Here is a 19,316-nt window from a genome sequence, read left to right as displayed (position 1 = left end):
AAATAACACCACAGAGAAATTCCCAGTCGCCGAAGGAACAGAAGGAACAGCTCGACCAGGATCGCAAATGTCCAAGTGTGTGAAGGCGGGCGACTCCATCCAAGGCTGCTCGGCGGGCCGCCCGGCTGGAGGGGCCTAGGGCAGGGCTGTCTTGCCCTGTGCAGGCGGCACTAGGGCAAAGCCCTCTCTCTTCCTGCTCATTCCAGAAGACTCTCAGCTTTCCTGGGGAATCACGAGGGCTCAGCCTCGGCGACCCACGTGGAAGCCGCGTTGCTCCAGCTCGGCTGCCGTGACCAGTGGGAGCAAATCCCCCACGGGGAGGAGTGGGGCTCGAGGCTTCTGCTGCGTGCTGCCGTTCCGAGGCTTTGCTCTTTGAGGGGAAAGCGCCGCCTAGAACAACGGCCGCATGCGTCCTCTAAGACCGCAGAGGCAGAAAGCAGGGCCATGCAGGGGCCCCATTAGGCAGCTGGGGACCACGGTCAGCCAGGGTTCTGCTTGGACACGGCTGAGCAGTTAGCAGAGACGCTCCCGTGAGCCTCAGGGAAGTATCTCCTAGGGCATTAGACTAGACACCCACAGAAGAGAGAAGTCTAAGGTTTTCTTCCCCCATCCAATGTGTGTGATCAGCGTCCTGTCTGGACTAGAGCGTGCGCGCGCGCGCGCGCGCGCACACACACACACACACACACACACACACACACACACACCCCAGCTGATTGCTCCCACTTCCAGGTCCAATGATTTAAAAGCAAAAATGTTGTTGCTCTTCATGGGTGCTGATACATGAGCAACCTCCTCAATGTCGCACGCACACCCATGGACACATATACCACAAACCGTATCGCCACACACATACACCAGGCACACGCCCCCTAAATCACCACCAGTCCATCCCCTTTGCTGCTTCAATCCCACCAACTGGCCAAACTTCTAAGTTAAAGCAGAGTGTCCCAACCTGAGGTCAGAGAGCCCCTGGTCCCCCAAGGATACCCCCAAAGGGCCACAGGTAAAAAAATCACATACACAGGGGTCACAGCATTAAGACTAGGGGGGGTCTAACCGGTAGAACAGGGGGATGTTACCCAGGAAACAAGGCCAGCAATGGGTCATAGTTAGAAAAATCACATGGATCTAATGAGAAAATGAGAAAGAGGGAGAGAGAGAGGGAGGGAGGGAGAGGGAGAGATAGGGAGAGAGAGGGACAGAGAGTATGTGTGTAGAGAACTCGGGGGAAGAGAGTTCTCTCACAGAGGGTGAGGCGATACTTTGCCCACGGGAGTCCTGGGTTTGATTTCCAGCACCCCGTGGTCTTGACCCCCAACACCAGCTGGAGTGACTGCTGAGCACAGAGCTGGGAGTCGCCCTGAGCACCATGGGGTCTGGTTCCCAACCCCCCAACAACAACAACAACTGAGAGAGCAGAAATCACATCTCATCAATCTTTATTTGTGACTTTCATTCTTGATCCCACAATGCAAGGGTGGAGGGAGGGCGGCAGGAGCGAGTGTAACATGGCGCACACACGTGTGGCGTGGCTGAGAGGCGGCCAGCCATGGCCCGGAGCTACGGTGACCTGCGAAGGGGACACCTCTCCCATGGGAAGCTCAACTTAACAACACCATGAGGAACAGCGGCATTCAACCAGCCTTGTATTTTGCTTTCGTAATAAAAAAAACCCAGAATCTTCTATAATTTATTAGCTATTTTTTTTGCTATCTACATAATATAGAAAATATAGACTCTTTATTTTTATAACACACATATTTCCCCTTTGATAAATAACTCTGAAATATTTAGTATACATGCCTTGACTTTTATACATAATGTTTGGTTTTATACATATAAGTACATATATATATATATATATACTCATGTTCGGAAAAAAACACAATAAATATATACTTGACCAGGAGAACCAAACAAATGCTATTTTGGTTGTTTACAAAACGAAACAAAACAACCATAAAACAAAAAGCAACAACTGTCAGAGCACCGGGCAGCAGTCAAAAAGTCAGGCTCGCTAAAAGCTGACCCCTGGCTGGGGCCAAATCTCGACACCTTGGGACGCCTGGCACTGGAGGGGGCGTGCAGGAGCTGTGCATGTCTCTTGCTTTTTGTTCGGTTTCTTCACCTGGGATGAGACCAGAGTCACAAAGGAATCGCCTCGCTGACAAGGAGAAATGGGGATACTCCTCCGACCACTGGGCCTTGGAGAGGGTAGCCAGGGACAGCAGAGACGGAACAGGGGAAAAGAAACGGTGCCAGCAGGTCTAGGGGTGACCTGGCCCCCTGCCCACCCAGGGCGCACTCGGCACAGGGCCGCTGCCTGTGCTGCCCTGGTACCACTTATTACTGACCTGCTGGTTAAGCAGGCGGGTGGGGGGGCGGAGACACTGGCTGCTGGGAGCACAGCATGCACGTGGCCTGGCTGAGAGCCACTGCTGCCCGAGGTGTCCCTGTGTGGGCTCCAGTACTCGGGGACCATGATGAGGGGAAGGACACGTCCCTGATGTGCTTAACCCGCCCCCCCCCCATCAGCCAATGCAGACCACGGGGAAGCCTGAGACTCTTCCGGAAGCCCAGTGCATCTTCCTTGTTCTTGTACATCCAGGAAGCCTGTCTCCGTGGCCCCGTGGCTCTGATCTGCAGTTGGGAGCACGGCCCTCACCCACATGCCTGTCCAGCACGGGGTCTGTGGCACAGCTGCAGGGTCAGACAACACCCACACGCAGTTCTTCATCCCTTCTTCCCTGCCCTGCCAGAGATGCAAAAGCGGGGCCCCTGGGAGCTAGGGCTCTTTAAATGGCTCCCTGATATCAGGGTCTCTGCCTGTGACCCTCGGGACTGGCTGGCAGAGCAGGCGGGAAGGGCTGGGTGGGGGGGTCCCGCCTGGGATGTTGAGGATGTAGGTGGGGAGAGTGGGTGTCCCGAGGCATCCCCAAAAGCACCCCGCTCGTGCCCTACATCTGAGCTCTAACTGCTGCTCCCCCAGCGATCCCTGTCAGGGTGTGGGCAAGTGCCCCCACCTCTCACCCCTCCTCCTTCCTGTCTGAGTGCTCCCAGGGCAGTGTGTGTGGGGGGGGATGGTGTTGGGGGATGGGGGGTCAGAACATGGACCTTTCAGTGAACCTGACTGCTAAGGAGCATGTCTCGGCCGTCACTCAGCGTCCTGTGACAGAAAAGGACCAAAGAGACTGGACTCAAGTCTCCTTCCACGCGTCTGAACACCCACCCACAATGTGGAATACTCGCCGCCATCCATGAAAAACCCCGTCACCGGGGGCTGGAAATATAGTTCAGTGGGTAGGGCACTTGCCCTGCAGGCAACCCAGCTGGGGTTCAATCCCTGACACCCTATATGGTCCCTCAAACCCTACCAAGAGTGATCCCTGAGCACAGAGCCAGGAGGAAGCTCTGACCAGAGCTGGGTATGGTGCCCCCATTAAAAAAAAAAATAGAAAGAAAATTCTGATCACCAGCAAACGCAGAGGAGAAGCCCCTTCCCCAGAAAGGGGACTTCCTGTGTCCCTACACTCCACCAGCAGCACCGTGTCCTTGAATGGAAACCCCCCCACTTGGCGGTCTGCTGCTTCCCCTCCCATCTCGCTCCCCGCAGGAAGGGGACTTGAAGAGACGCTGAGTGAGACTTCCCTGTTGGAAGGGACAGAAAATTCCAGGACTCCTATTTGAAGCTCCCGACCCCCGTTGACAGAAGCCGTGCTGCGGTCGCCTGCTCCAAGGGACGGGGTGGCAGCAGTGGGGAACTGCAGTGCCCACGGCGGAGCCTCAGCCCCGACAGCATCCACAGGGGCTCTCCTGCCCGGCCCAGTCAGGAGCACAGCTGGGAGGCAGCGTGGGCAGGAGGAGAAACGGCTCAGATGTAAGGTGGGCTGAAACCCACCAAGCCATCCGGCGGGACTGGGTGGTAGGATATAGGTGAGTCCGCTTGGTTTCCCAGGCTTGCGTCAAGCCCCCCTTTCTCAGGGAGTGTGTGTGTGTGTGTGTGTGTGTGTGTGTGTGTGTGTGTTTGTGTGTACCCATTGGTGCTCAGGAACTGCTCCCCTCCCAGCTTGGTGCCCACTCCCAGCGGTGCTCGGAGGACCACGGGAAGCTGGGGCTCAAATGCAAGGCACACCAGCCCTCTCGGTTCCCCACCTCCCGAGTTCTCTTCTGTTTTGTAGTTTGGGGGGAGACGTTCGATTTCTTTATAGGATTCACACCGCCGGAGGGCTCAGTGGCTTCCATGAGATGCTGAGCTTCAAACAGCCCGGCCGGAGCGGAACCCCCACCCAGTGCTGGCCCAGAGCGATGGGAAATGGGGGCCGGGTCTGGGAGAGACTCCTCTGGAGAAGAATGAGTCACATGTTGGCCCCTGGCAGGCCCAGACTCCCCCGCTACAGAGGAGAGCGCCACCCTGTGAGCGGAGGGCACCTGTGCCGCTGGTCTGGGTGTTCCCCCCAGAGTCAGGGGACACGGGGCACTGCCAGGTCATGCTCCAGAAACGAAGCTCAGAGAAGCCAAGCTTCAGAGCCCAGAGTGCTCACGCCCACTCGAGAGACCTTCTCTGAGGATTTGGAACTAAGGACACGTTGAGGGCCACACCGATCACAACAGCCAACATTCCTGGACACAGTGAGAGGAAGAAATCAGTCGAGGCGGGGACTAAAGTGGACCTTCACTCCCAGACCCCAGGTCCTCAGGACACAAGAAGCAAAGCAGAGGGGGCGGGCTGGTGGCTGGGCCGGGCCCAGGTCAGGGTGGGCAGAGAGCTGAGAGCCCGGGTGCGGCGATTGGCTTTGCTTCTGAATGCAAGTTGGAGCCAAAAGAGCATTAGAGCAACAGTGCACCTTCCTTTCACTACTGCATCCACAAAGGGACTCTGCAATGGGTGTTGATTTTTTTTCCCTCCCTCTCATTCTTTGATCTACCTACTCCATGCATTCAGTAGATAGAACCTGAGTGCACTTACTAAATTATTCTTCATGCGATTTAAAAAAAAGAAGAAGAAGAAGATCTTTAAAAAGAAGTAGGTACCCCAGTGGTGCAGTTGAGAATTTCTGCTGGAGACAATATTTATCCTAGACCCCAGAGGCCTGGGCGGGGCGGAGAACAACTTCCTAAGCATCTCTGTCAGCTCTGCAGTGTGAAGGTGAAACCCCAGCATGACACTGCCCAGATAATAAGCCACTTAGCCAAAAAACAAGACCCAGAGGGTACTTTAGTCTCGCTACCTTCATCCTTGTTCACTGCCTGTCAGGAGAACAAGAAAAACAAATCCTCTCCATTCTAAAGCAATTTCAAAGCGGCTGGGCCAGAATATCCAGGGCAGATGCTCTTTCCTCTTCCAAATCTCCCACGTCTGGAACCGAGAATTGTGGAAGCTCTTTGCAGCCTGTCACCCACGAGCCCTCGGTGACAGGAGTTTCTGCTGTTCAATCTTTCCCACCTGAGCAGGCCAGAAAAGCAGAGGGGGGGACTGGGCGAGAGAAGTATTTCTCCTCAGTGCTAGCAAGTGGCCATCCTTCTGGTGGTGTTTGAGACTCACCCCTCCCCCCGCTACACACACACACACACACACACACACACACACACACACACACACTTCCTGCGGCACGGTCTGAGCTCAGCACGGACCCTGGGAGGAGAATGGGGGAGCAACTGATTGACTGAGCCTTCACTTGGAGGTTCCGCCCACACAGATCCTGGGGGGTGGCCCTTATGTTCCCTACCAGTTGTCACAAGCCCAAAGCTCAGCCACGTGCCAAAGATAGCCACGTGGGGATGCCACGTCCAACCACTCTGGGGGAGGGATGAAGCAAAGTTAGCCAAAGGAGGGACTCCCAGATTTCAAAACTGGTGGGGTCCGTCTCTTAAGACCAGCTCTGACATCTGTCACTCAGAAATGTGTGTGTGTGAGAGAGAGAGACAGAGACAGAGACAGAGATAGAGAGACAGACAGACAGAGACAGAGACAGAGAGACAGAGACAAAGACAGACAGAGACGGGGGAAGGAGGGAGAGATAAAGAGGATGGGAGGGAGGGAGGGAGGGAGGGAGGGACGGAGGGAGGGACGGAGAGAGAGAGAGGGAGAGGGTTGACTGGCATCTTTCCTTAGGAAGGCCGCTGCATATCTGCAATCCACCAATGAAGACCGGTCAGCAGAGAGCAACAAGACGAGAGACAGGAAACCCGGGAGACGGGAAGGGCACGTGTGTTCCTGCATTCACACCTGTGTCGATCCAGGGGATGTAAACACCTGCCAGGGCTCTGAACCCCTATTTCAGAAACACTGAACATGATGCTCCTTATTCTCTCTTTGATCCTCTGCTCTAATACCTCGTCAAATTGCCTACGTGAATGCAAAGGTTAGTGCTAAAGACACGCCCCGACTTCTCTGGAAGGGAATTGCGTGTGGGGGATGCACGATGTTTGGGGTGGGGGATGGGAAGTATGTGTGTGTGTGGGGGGAACATGATGCTCGGGGTGGGGGGGCACTTGAGGCAGCCCTGCCCAGCCAGCTTGGAGACAGGGTGTGGGAGACACAGTTGAGCATGGGCTGACTCAGTTTACCTTGTGGGCACTGCCCACCGCAATGCCCACTTGCCTTTGGGTCCCAGCAGTCCAGGGCAGCTTCGGAGCTTGAGGGCAAACCCAGACCTCCCCGCAAGCGTCCTTGGCCCTGCCCGCAGAGCCGGGAAAGGACCACCGCCCCGCCCCCGCAGAACCGCCTCCCGTCCACACCAGAACCGCTCACAAATGGAGGGATTTGCTTCTCGACCCGTTGCTGTGCCCTCCAGCCATGCCCCCCTGGGCTCCCCTTGCAGCTAGGGACCCTCTTCTGAGACTGCTCCTCCTGGTACACCCCACGGAGGGTCACTGCCAGGCAACGCGGCCGCGGAGACTGAGAGAGCAGTGCGCGCCCAGGAGGAAGGGTGCTGCAGTGGACGCAGCCGCGCACTCTCTGCGCCCCAGTACCTTTTCCTTCCACCACTCCCATGGCTTCCTGGAATTCCAACTTTCCCACTTATGACCTCCCCCTGCCCCCCCCATTCCCAAACTATCCCGCACCTTCTCCTATCAGCACCCCGGGTCTTGATGCCCAGCCACCAGATGCGTGCCCGCAGAGACCCCGCCCACCCGGGGAACCTAGGGCCACAGTGGGACGGGCTGGACCAAACGCCACGGGTCCTGGATCCTCAAGAACGGGGGGAGGGGAGTCAGCTCAGCCCCCCTCTCCTACAGACGCCCCCGCCCCCCGTAGGGGGCCACTGCTCCCAGACCCTAAGCTCAGGGGGCGCGCCTCTTTGAGGCTGGGATACACCTTGCCAGACGCCATCACCCCCTCCCCCGCTCCCCCAGCCTCGCTGCTCCCCTCGGCCGCACGCAGGAGGCCCAGGACGCCCCCGCGGTCAGCCCCCGCCCCCCGCGGCCAGTCGGCGCTAACAGTACAGGGACATCCGGCTGCGCCGCATGGCCTCGCTGATCAGGTAGGCCGGGCTCAGCTCGGGCTCCTCCGTCATGACGGCGATGTTCTGCCACTCGCCCGTCTGGCTGGACCGCTTGATGGTGTCCACCACGCACAGGGCGTAGAGGCAGTCGTCGAAGGTGGCGGCCATGGTGAGCGGCCGGCCGTCCCAGGTGCGCCGGTCGTCCTGGTCCTGGAAGGCCTGGCGCACGGCCTGCATCATCTTGATGGTGCCGCGCAGGTAGGGCGCGGGGATGTCGCTGAAGGCCTTGGCGGGCAGCAGCGCGTTGCTCACGGGCGTGGCGTCCTGCAGCAGCAGCTCCCGCTCGGCCGCGCAGTTGCGCTGCCCGTACAGGTCGGTGCCCAGCGCCAGGAGGCGGCCGGCCGAGCCCACCACCGTCACGTCCTGCTTGAAGTCGCCGGGCACGTTGAAGTTGAGGGTGACGGTGCAGCACACGCCGCCCTCCAGCACCATCTGGAAGGTGCAGAAGTCGTCGCTGGTGATCTGGCGGATGCCCTTGATGTGGTCCGTCTGCGTGACGAAGGTCTTGAGCAGCCCGTGCACCTTGACGGCCTTCTGGCCCGTGAGGAAGGTGAGCAGGTCGATGATGTAGGTGCCCACCGAGTGCAGCCCGCCGCCGCCCATGAGGTCGTCGCAGCTCCAGTTGTACTTCTTGCCCAGCAGGCTGCCGCCGTGCACCTGCACCTCGCACACCAGCAGCTCGCCCACGTAGCCCTCCTCGATGAGCTGCTTCATGCGCACGAAGGCGGGCAGGAAGCGCAGCACGTTGCCCATGATGCTCATGAGCTTGGGGTAGTAGTGCGCCGCCGACATCATGCGGAAGGCGTCCAGCGGCGTGGCCGTGCGGTCGCAGATGACGTTCTTGCCGATGCCTGCGGTGAGAGCAGAGACGACAAAGGTCAGGGCGCGCAGCGGGCGGGCGACAGGGGGCGCTGTGGGGCCCGGGCGGGTCACTGAACAGCCTCACAGCTGGGGGGCGGAGGGGGTGGGGGGGGAGTGTGCAGAGGGTGGGGGGCGTGCCTTGCTTGCACATACCCGGGTTGATCCCAGGCACCCATATGGTTTCTCGAGGACAAAGCCAGGAGTGCCACACGAGTGCCATATGGGTACTACACTCCCCCCCATAACAACAACAAAAATTCAAAAATTATAAATAGTTTATATCTTTGAGATATTCAAAACCATCGACTCAAAAGGTTTCAATACTACAGAGTTGTATTAATGTATCTGTCATCTCGTTGCTCATTGATTTGCTCGAGCGGGCACCAGTAACGTCTCCATTGTGAGACTTGTTACTGTTTTTGGCATATCGAATATGCCACGGGTGGCTTGCCAGGCTCTGCTGTGTGGGCGGGATACTCTCGGTAGCTTGCTGGGCTCTCCAAGAGGGACGGAGGAATCGAACCTGGGCCGGCCGCGTGTAAGGCAAACGCCCTACCCGCTGTGCTATGGCTCCAGTCCACTATTCAAAATATTGGAGAAGAGAACAGTATCTCCATCCGAACAGAACCTAATCGCATGCACTTCAATCACAGATGTGGGGAGTAGGATTTAAAATGAGGAAGAGGGGCTGGAGAGACAGCATGGGGGATACGGCTCTTGCCTTGCACACAGCTGACCTGGGTTCGATCCCAGCACCACATATGGTCCCTGAATCCCACCAGAAATATCCCTGAGCACAGAGCCAGGAAGAAGCCCTGAGCACCTCTGGGAGTGGCGCAAAAATAAATACATAAACAAACAAAAGAGTGAGGAAGAATTTCTTCATCGAAAGCTTAAGCTTTTAGCCATCTGCCCTCCAACCAGGTCAAAGACATTTTTCATGTGATCTCGCATGTTTATTTTTGCTTTGTGGATTGGAGCTGGCAGTGGGCAGAGACCAGGGAGAGGAGATAATTCCCTGAATCTGAAGGGGTACGGAGGGCCAGTTCCCTCATCCTGCCCACCCCCCCCCTTCCAGCCCCGCCTCTGTCTCCCGGTGAGGTTGGTGCCTTTGGCCAATGGAGCGAGGCCAAATAAGAATCAGGCTTATTTGATGACTGTAACAGGCGCATCAATTCCAGGAGACACAAGCCCTCTAGGAGTCTACAAAGTGCTGGGTCTGGAGGAAACAAAGCTCAGAGGAAAGGAGAGATGGGGAGGTGAGAGGGGTTTCTTCTATAGAAGCCAAGCGCCTGCACAGAAAAGCCCCTTGGATGGATGCGGAGAAACAGCCAAGTGAATGTGAACAAATAAAGGGGGAGAAAGAGAGACTTTCCTGCTGTGAACACATTGAAAAGCTTTGACTTATGCTTATCTGATTTCAGAGGATGAGGTCTTGCCCATCAACAGCTGTATTTTCTTTTTTTTTAATTAAATAGAATTTAAAATATATATTTTTAAAAAAAGTGAAGAGGGGCTGGAGCGATAGCACAGCGGGGAGGGCGTTTGCCTTGCACGAGGCCGATCCAGGTTCAATTCCCAGCATCCCATATGGTCCCCTGAGCACCACCAGGGTTAATTCCTGAGTGCAGAGCCAGGAGTAACCCCTGAGCATCGCCGGGTGACCCAAAAAGAAAAAAAAAGTGAAGAAAGGCAGGGATTTGCTACTTGCTAGCAGGCCAGATGGAAGGCTCTGGGCATGTCTCAGCCCAGGTGCTACCCGCTGGGGCTGCTCTCTCTGCCACCCCCTCTGTGACACCTGGTTGTTCCTGGCTCGGACCTGGCCCATGCCACGGGGAAACAGGGAGAGGACTCGCACACCCCCGCCCTGTGGTGCCGGCTGTGGGCACTCAGCCCGACGAAGCTCGAGAACCAACTCACAGCAGAGTTGGTGGAAATTCAGACGTGGGAGGTGTCTGTCCAGTGGGGACCGGGGGCTCCCTGACGGGGCCTGCGAGACAAACAGCAGATCTGGCCTGCACAAATTGGAGCAGCACCAACAACACGAAACTAAAGCAGGGGCCACCTGCTTCACTGTGTCTAACCCTGGCCCCGAGGGGGCAGCCCGGAGTCCAGGCAGTGAGCGTCCCCCTGGCCTCTTCCCACTGGCGGAGCTGGTCTGGCTCTGCAGAGCTGTCGGGGGCCCCCTTAACCCCGGCAGCCCGATGGCTGCTGGCTCTGGCTCGAGTTACCAAGGCCCCGCGCTCCTGTGTGATGCCATGTTCTGACCATGTTCTGACGTGCCCGTCCGGAGGGCCCGGGGCCTGGGCCCTGCTCACTCACGCCGCAGGGGCAGGTCTGTCGGCAAACAGACAGGCACGTCGCTGCAGGGACAGGCGACAATGCTGCCCCCGTGTGTCTGCACCTCTTGGCCTTTCCCATGCCTTACCCCAGGTCCCCCAAAACAGAACCCTTTCCTCCCTCCCTCCCTCCCTCCCTCCCTCCCTCCCTCCCTCCCTCCCTTCCTTCCTCTTCCTTCCTTCCTTCCTTCCTTCCTTCCTTCCTTCCTTCCTTCCTTCCTTCCTCCCTCACTTCCTCCCTCCCTTCCTCCCTTCCTCTTCCTTCCTCCCTCCCTCCCTTCCTTCCTTCCTTCCTTCCTTCCTTCCTTCCTTCCTTCCTTCCTTCCTTCCTTCCTTCTTTTCTTTTTTCTTTTTTCTTTTTGGGTCACACCCAGCAATGCTCAGGGGCTACTCCTGGCTCCGCACTCAGGAATGACTCCTAGCAGTGCTTGGGGGACCATATGAGATGCTGGGAATCAAACCTGAGTTGGCCACTGCAAAGCAAACGCCCTACCCGCTGTGCTATCGCTCCAGCCCAAACCCCTAACTTCTTAGCACATACCCTTCGTCATATGAATGTCACAAGATATAGTCTATCTTACTCCCCCCCATGATTAAATAACCATCTTCAAACTGTACATGGGGGGGAAAAATAGAAATCAAGAATATACTCCCTGCCCCTTACCCCCGCGAGCGGCTTCTCCTTGGCTCCTTGCTCTACCGGAGCAGGTGCTGATGAGAGCTAGTGCCCACTGCTCCCGTAAATGCAGCGTGAACACACAAAAGCTCTCCCCACCCTAGATTCAGGCTTGGCCGCTGAGGCTGGGATGACGGGATCGCCTCCTTGACGCTGAATTTGCTAGTTGTGGTTGCACGCCACATGCGCGTCCCCCCTGACTGAGGCCTCCACCCCACCCACAGCACGACGGGCATGGGGGTGGGTATGCAGCAGGAACACCACAGACCCTGTGGCCGACCACTGCCACCCAGCCGCCTTTCACCATGTCCACACTGCACAGAGAGGTGTCGACAGCCTCTTTCTACACTGTATTTCCCAAGTCAGAAGCGACTTCTAGGAATCTCTCATCGAGACATCCGCCACCATGTGAGCAAGCCTCTTGCCTGAAGACGCTTCTCGCTGCATTATTTATGCAGGCTACAGCTGGGAGTCATGTGGCAGGGAGCTGAGGGCGGCCATGGGTGTGGAGCTGAGCTCAGCGGGGTAAGGGAGCCAGGGGATGCCACTTGGTTGAAGATGAGGCTTATCACTGAAAATGAGGCTTATCACCACCAGGCGGTCGCTCAGCATGCACCGGTCTATTCACGCACACACTAGGATCTCAACTCTTCAGAGAGAACAGACAGAGAGAGAGGAGAGGACGGAACGGAAAATCATGGGATGTTTACCGTAGTTAACTGATTAAATTGACACCAATTTTTTTTTCACCACATTTGCCATATTTTCTGTGTATGCTCTTAAAACTGGGGGAAAACCCCCTACTTGTTTTTTCCCTTTTTCAGCCCAAAGGAGCAACGAGGCCCTTTGAAAGTAAGTGTGTGAATGGTGGCTGAAGGTTCCTCAGAAGTCTGGGGGTGCAGGCGGCTTCCAGAGATGAGGCGCCTCTGCCAAGAGCACTCGGGGATGGCGCAGCTCACCCAGAATTGGGAAAACCTTGGAGTCTGGGGTCCAGGCCAGGCCGTCCTGGTCCCAATCCTCAGCAACTACACATTTGACTCAGAAGACGCGATTCGCCCCTCCCCGTGACCCTCCCCCTACATCCCAGGCCCATCACGGGGTGCCAGGTTCTGGGGAGCAGGCATCGCCACCCTCAGGGATGGGATAACCCTTCACGGCCCTGTGACACCCTTTTCCGCACAGGGCTGAGGAACTGGGGTGCAGCTCAGGGGAGTCTCCTAGGCTGAGGCTGCTCTTTCCGTTCCACACATGGCAGGCCAAGAGGGACCCAGTCCTGGTACACAGAGATCCCTGACGTGCAATCCTGGTCATGGATACTGCAACAACAAGGCGAAAGGGATGGAATAAAGGCATCTCCCCCTTAAAAACAATAGCAAAGCAACATGATAATGCTTCCAGTTTTTTTTTTTAAAAAAAAAAAACAAACCAACATTAAGGGTGGATCGATAGTACAGCAGGTAGGGTGCTTGCTTTGCACCAGTTTGATCCCTGTCACTCTATATGGCGCCAGAGCCCAGCCTGGAGTAATCCGGAGCACAGAATCAGTTCCACCCATCAGTTCCACCTCAAATATCCAAAAACAGTAAATGAAATAAAAAAGACAACAACTTCCAGAGCTGGCAGATTTTAAAGCCACCTCTGTTTTCTATCATTTGAGCATCTTCATATTTGGGGGAAGCATCTGCAAAACCCATTCTAGGTCCCCAGGATTTTTATTATTTATCTCCTCAGATTTTGCACTCGTTTGTGGAATACAGAAAAAAAAAACCATATAGTAGAAGGCTAATATCCAAGCCCAGGGGAAACGGGGGCTAGGAGGACTTGTCAGTGGTTGGAATCAACCACAAGTGTGTGGGGGGCTGAGGGTAGGTAAGATAGAGAAGAGGTGGAGAAGAGATCAGTATGACAACAGGAGCTGGGAATGATCACACTGGACAAAAACGGAGTGTTAAAAATAGGTAAAGGGATATTATTGATAATCTTTCAGTATATATATTGCAAGCCACAAGGCCCAAAAGGGGGGGAGAGAGAGAGAGAGAGTCTGAGAGAGAGAAAGAGAAGGAGGGAGAGAGGGAGAGAGAGAGAAAGAGAGAGAGAGAAGAAAAGTGCCTGCCACAGAAGCAAGCTGGGGGGTGGGGGGCAGGGGGTGATGGGAGGGAAACTGGGGACACTGGGGACACTGGTGCTGGGAAATGTTACCCTGGTTGGAGAGATGGGTGTTGGAACACTGTACGACTGAAACCTAATCATGGACAGCTTTGTAAGGGGCTATCTCACAGTGAATCCATTTTAAAAAAAGTAAAAATAAAAACCAAAACCCAAAAACAAACAGACAAAAAACCCCAACAATGCACCTGGCTTGCCAGCCCAAGTCCAACCACTAAGACAATGATGGCTGGAGGAATCGTTCGGGATGGGAGACGCGTGCTGAAAATAGAGAATGGACCAGACATGATGGCCTCTCAGTACCTGTATTGCAAACCATAATGCCCCAAAGCAGAGAGAGAGTCTGGGGGAAATTGTCTGCCATGGAGGCAGGGGGAGGGGTGGAAGGGGGGCGTATACTGGGGACACTAGTGGTGGAGAACGTGCACTGGTGGAGGGATGGGTGTTGGATCATTGTGTGACTGTAACTCAAACGTGGAAGCTTTGTACGTGTATCTCATGGTGATTCAATAAAATAATTTTTTTTCTTTTCGGGTCACACCCAGCGATGCACAGGGCTTACTCCTGGCTCTACACTCAGGAATTACACCCCCTGGCGGTGCTGGGGGACCCTATGGGATGCTGGGAATCGAACCTGAGTCGGCCGCTTGCAAGGCAAACGCCCTACCGGCTGTGCTATCGATCCAGCCCCCTAAAATAATTTTTTTAAAGGAGGGGGTCCATTAGCAAAGACTGGCGTGTCTGTATTCTGATGGGCCATTTTCTGGGGGAGGCATGTGGGGACCAGGGGGCTGGGGTTCAGCGTGGAGGGGACAAAGACCAGAGCCACTGGCTGATTTGGCTAGAGACCGGGAGCTGGATGGACGAAACACCCTGAGGTGTATCCCAGAGGCACCAACAGAGGGAGGAGCAGCCGGGAGCCTCTCAGACACTCGGGCTCCTTCCCCAGGGCCTCCTGTGCGACAAGCGTGAGCTGAGCTGAAGCGTGGGGCGGCCCGAGTTTGGCGGCACGCATCTGCGGCACGCCACAGTCCCCGCCAGGCCCTACAGCCCGCCTGTGCTCATGCGCAAACGCTGCTGGAGCAAAGCCCCCGAAGGCAGAGCCATTTCACATCACATCCCAGGTTCACTTTTCTACATCAGGAATCCAGGGGGGCTCCGTGGGGTCCCTGCTCGGGGTTCCCAAAGCCACTCCAGGGAGAAGCTCCCGTTCTCAGAAGGCCAGACCTGTTGGCAGAGAGAGAGAAGGTGCTGGAACAGAGGTGGGGGGCTGGTTTCCTGGCAGGGGTGTCCAGCGCCTGCATTCCTGGGTGCCAGGCCACCTGCAGGCCAGCAACGGTCTGAGATTGTGGCCCCTTCTCACTGGGAATCTCCGGCTTCCCCCTCTGTCCCAAGTGAGAGAAGCCGGCCTTGAAAGCCGGCCCCAGATTTGAGCTGACACCCCCTCTCCTTCCCCTGTGGCCCAACCCCAGGTGGGACGGCGGGAGGAGAGGGTCATCAAGAATCACCGCCCTGTCCATGGGATGGGTTCGAGAAAGCCCTGCTTGCTCGGGAAACATTCGCCGCCGTTGTTCCCCGAGAAGGCGGAGGTTGACATTTCTCTCAACTGGCCTGTTTCTCGGTGCCATGAGCAGCTCTCACGCCATCAAAGAGAAAACCCAGCGAGGAGCTGCAGGCGGGGCTGAGACTGCGTCCTCAATTCAGGGCCCCCTGGGGGCTGAAATGAGCACAAGGAAGGGAGTCGGGGGAGGGTATGCCGTGCTGGTAGGGGACTGCCCTCAGGCCCAGGGGAGCATCTCCACAGACACACTTACTCCTTCATCCGGAGTACGGAACTGGGGCAACTAATCATTCCCCCAACCTCTGAGAAGCTGCAGTTCCCTCTCCAAACAGTCTTGTGGACCCCAAAGACAGACTTCCCGAACTTACAAGAATGAAGAAGATGGGGGCTGGAGCAATAGCATAGCGGGTAGGGCATTTGCCTTGCACACGGCCGACCCAGAGTTCGATCACCAGCATCCCATATGGTCCCCCGAGCACCACCAGGAGTACTTCCCGAGTGCAGAGCCAGGAATAACCCCTGAGCATGTGCATCACCAGGTGTGATCCAAACAGCAAAAAAAAAAAAAAAAAAAAGGACGATGCCCTGAGATTCGGGAAGAGGCTCAGGTACCCCCATGCTCTGCACTGGAGGATGAGGGGTGGCCAGCACTGTCGTGAGGTGAGCACATCAGGGCACATCCTTCCCCTTGTCACCGTCCCCCAGTGCTGGAGCCCACACAGGGACACCTCGGGCAGCTAGGCCACGTGCTTGCTGTGCTATCAACAGCCAGGGTTGGTGCCACCTTCCTGTGACTGGGGACGGGAACAGAGGGAGGCATGGGGAGAGGGGGAGGGGAGGTGGCTCAGGGGTTGCACACTTGGCCTGTTTGTGGGAAGCTGCACTGACAAAAGCCAAGATTAAATAAAAGCTGGGGTAATAACTCCTTCTTTAAAAGGATGAATTAGTTGGGCTTTGGATTTTTCGGGTTTGATTTCTTTTGTTTTGGAGTACTCAGGGTTTACTCCTGGCTCTGTGCTCAAGGATCACTCCTGGCAGGCTCTGGGAACAATATAGCATGCGGAGGGTCAAATCCAGGCCAGCAGCTTGCAGGGCAAATGCCCTTCCTGCTGTAAAACTGTTCTGGTCCTATCTGCTGCCGACCCACTATACTACTGGTTAGGGGGCTAGAGCGATAGTACAGTGGGCAGGGGGCTTGCCTTGCATGCAGCTGACCCAGCATCCCATATGGTCCCCTGAGCACTGCTAGGAGTAACCCATGAGCATCACCTGTTATGGCTCAAAAGCAAACAAACAAACAAAAATAAAGCTGACTTGTAAAGCCAATGAGATACAGGCACTGAATTTGTGAATGAAAAACGCTCCCGGATGTGTGAAATCAGTGAAGAATCCAAACAATAACAGTCATGTCAGCTCTGAGTGACAAGAACACAAACCCAGCAGGGGGGGCAAAGAGGGAAGTGCAGGGGACTCACATTGCCCCTGACCTGACCTTGACCCCAACTGACCCTGACCGGAACTGATCCTGACCCTGAATGAGCCTAATCCTGACCTACCCCGAACCTCACCTGACCCTGACCCAAACTGGCCTTGAACCTAACTGAACCCTCACCCTAAAAGGCCCTGACCTTAAATGACCTTGACCCTAACTCAGCCTGACCTAACCTAATCCTGGCATGACCCTGACCCTGACCCTAACCTTATCCTGAGCCTAACTTGACTCCAATCTCTAGGCCTGACCCTAACATTACCTACCCCAGAACCTCACCCTGACCCTAACTCTTACCCATACCCTAAGCCTAACTCTTACCCTCACCTTAGTCTTAGTCTGACCCCAAACTGACCCCTGACCCTTGAATCCTGACCCTGCCCAGGGAGGGCGGGAAGGGGAGCCACCAGGCTCTGGGACCCCAATGGGCCCTCGGCCTGCTTTGCCGCTGCTGCTGCTCCGAGCACTGCTGAGCTCCGAGTGAGCAGAGAGAGAGCCCGGCGCCATCAGGGACAGCAGGAAAACCCGCTCGCCGAGGGGCCCCGTGCCACGCTCTGCCGGGAGCCCCAGGGCCGGACACCGGTGGCTCTGCATGCAAATGGCACCAGCTAGGGTGCTGCTCACTGAGTCCCCACACCTCCTGCTGGGCCTTCTGAGGGGCATTATTGGGTGCATGGAGCAGTGACAGGGACAAGACAGAGACAAGACAGGGCAGGTGCGAGGCCAGGGCGGCGCGTGCCATACATCGAGCTGGGCACCGCTCGGGGAGGTCTGCCAAGTTCAGCTCGGGACCGGCCGCTGCCGCTGACCCCACCCTCCGGAGAACCAAGTCTGCCGGGGCTGCGGCTGATGTTCTGGCAGGTCTGTGCTGTGGCCTTCTCCGGGGAGAGGCCATCTCTTACCAACAGAGTCCAGAACCTCAGACAGAGAGAGTGTGGGTGCAGGGCGAGAGTGGGGAAGGCCTGGTTACGACTCTCTGAAGCCCACCAGCTGGCCAGCCCTGGGGTGTCATGTGGGTGACCCTTCCTCCAGCCTTTTCTCTCCAAGGGACAGTGCCTACCTTGCATGTCAGGTCCCGATGGCACTGGCCTCTAAGAGAAAGGTTCCTAGGGGTGGTTCCTGTCCTACCACCCCCTGCACCGGCCAGGGCATGTCTGAGGCCTCTGGGGTCCTCACTGCAGCTATTTGCAAATGATGATGCAGTTTTGAGAGTGCGGACATGAGGTTACGGTTAAGTCAAGATCAGGGGTAGGTAATGTTTAGGACCAGGCCTAGAGATCCGGGGGTTAAGTAAGGCTCAGGATAAGGTTAGGGTCAGGGTCAGGGTCATGTCACAATTAGGTTAGGTCAAGTGAGTTAGGGTCAAGGTCATTTAAGGTCAGGGCCAGGTAGAGTGGGGGTTCAATTAGGGTCAAGGCCAGTTTGGGTCAGGTGAGGTTCAGGGCTGGGTCAGGATCAGGCTCATTCAGGGTCAGGGTCAGTTCGGGTCAGGGGCAGGTCAGGGGCAGTGTGAGTCCCCTGCACTTCCCTCTTTGCCTCCTTGCTGGGTTTGAGTTCTTGTCACTCAGAGCTGACATGAGTGGTCATCAAAGGCCACATGGGCAGGAAGTCCCTGAAATGACCTGTCTGCTCTGCAGCTGCCCAGGCTCCAGCAGGCGGGAGGACATGGGGGAGGAGTCCTGCCCTTTTCTCTCCTTCCACATCACCCCACTGGGAGGGCCCAAGGGAGGCAAGGATGCAGGTTTGCAAGGGTTAAAAGGGTCACCAGAGAAATGAGTCTCAGCAGGGCCGGGACGGTCCAGCTTGATGCCCAGGACCAGGTTCTCTGTGGCACAGCCTGGAGACAAGTCTGGTATGGGGTTCCTGGACTCAGTTCACCCTGCCACAGGTGCTCTGGACTCTTCTCCAAGTGCTCCATCTCAATCCTCTCCCCGATCCTCAGAAAGCTGAGCCCCCCCCCCCCCCCGCCCCCAAGACTCAGCACCACACATCTGGCAAAGAGCAGTCATGCCAAGCACCTCAGGGCCCTGGAGGTCACGGTCACAAACACTTTTCACAAACCCCGGAGAATCCTTGCCAAATTCACACCCTCATGGTCAGTGGCAGAGCCAGATTCAGGCCCATAGGACACTCTGATACCAAGGGCTCATCTCGAGCACTGTGCTGTCATTCTTAAATGCCATTTGAAAGTCAGCAAAACAAAACAAAACAAAAAAGTGAAGGAAATCAGACTATAATTATAGATTTTTATGTACCCATTCGCTCAATCCATAATACTCATTAAAAGTCTCCCGGGGAAGAAGGGGGTGGCCACCCCCACCTCCTATTATATTGTCACTACAAGTTTATGTGCTTTAGAGGAAGCCTTTGATAAGTATGAAAATCTATTCATAATGATAAAAATAAAACTCTCAGAAAAATCAAAATAGAAGGGATTTACCTCAACATAATAAAGGCCTGTTCTACAAACCACAGATAACACCACAGTTACTGATGAGAAACAGAAATCTTTCCCTCTCAGGTCGGGAACAAGGCAAGGCTTTAATTTTCACCATAATCGTCAGGCATACTTTTGAAAGTCTAAGACACTGCAATTAGGTAAGAAAAAGAAATGAGAAAGAAAAGAATTTCCCCTTTTAAGTAGGAAAAAATGTTCAACTATCACTGTTTGCAGATGACATGTAACATATATAGAAAACCCAAAGTTTAACTGTGT

At 55.7% G+C, this 19,316-nt stretch overlaps 1 protein-coding gene across 2 annotated transcripts in view; it reads right to left on the bottom strand.

The window, feature by feature from the left end:
- Positions 1–1,425: 1,425 nt before the first annotated feature.
- The window catches only part of GFOD1 (glucose-fructose oxidoreductase domain containing 1), a 112,046-nt gene continuing 94,155 nt past the window's right edge, over positions 1,426–19,316 (bottom strand). For both annotated transcript variants that reach the window (XM_004619971.2, XM_055127259.1), the window contains exon 2: positions 1,426–8,359. In XM_004619971.2, the coding sequence (XP_004620028.1) occupies positions 7,440–8,359 (920 nt within the window). In that variant the 3' untranslated portion in view covers positions 1,426–7,439. The remainder of the gene's footprint in view (positions 8,360–19,316) is intronic.

Source organism: Sorex araneus, chromosome 2 (assembly GCF_027595985.1).
Source record: "Sorex araneus isolate mSorAra2 chromosome 2, mSorAra2.pri, whole genome shotgun sequence".
Classification (NCBI taxonomy): Eukaryota; Metazoa; Chordata; class Mammalia; order Eulipotyphla; family Soricidae; genus Sorex; species Sorex araneus.
Note: the sequence above shows the minus strand (reverse complement) of the source record. Positions and strands in the feature narration are given on the sequence as shown.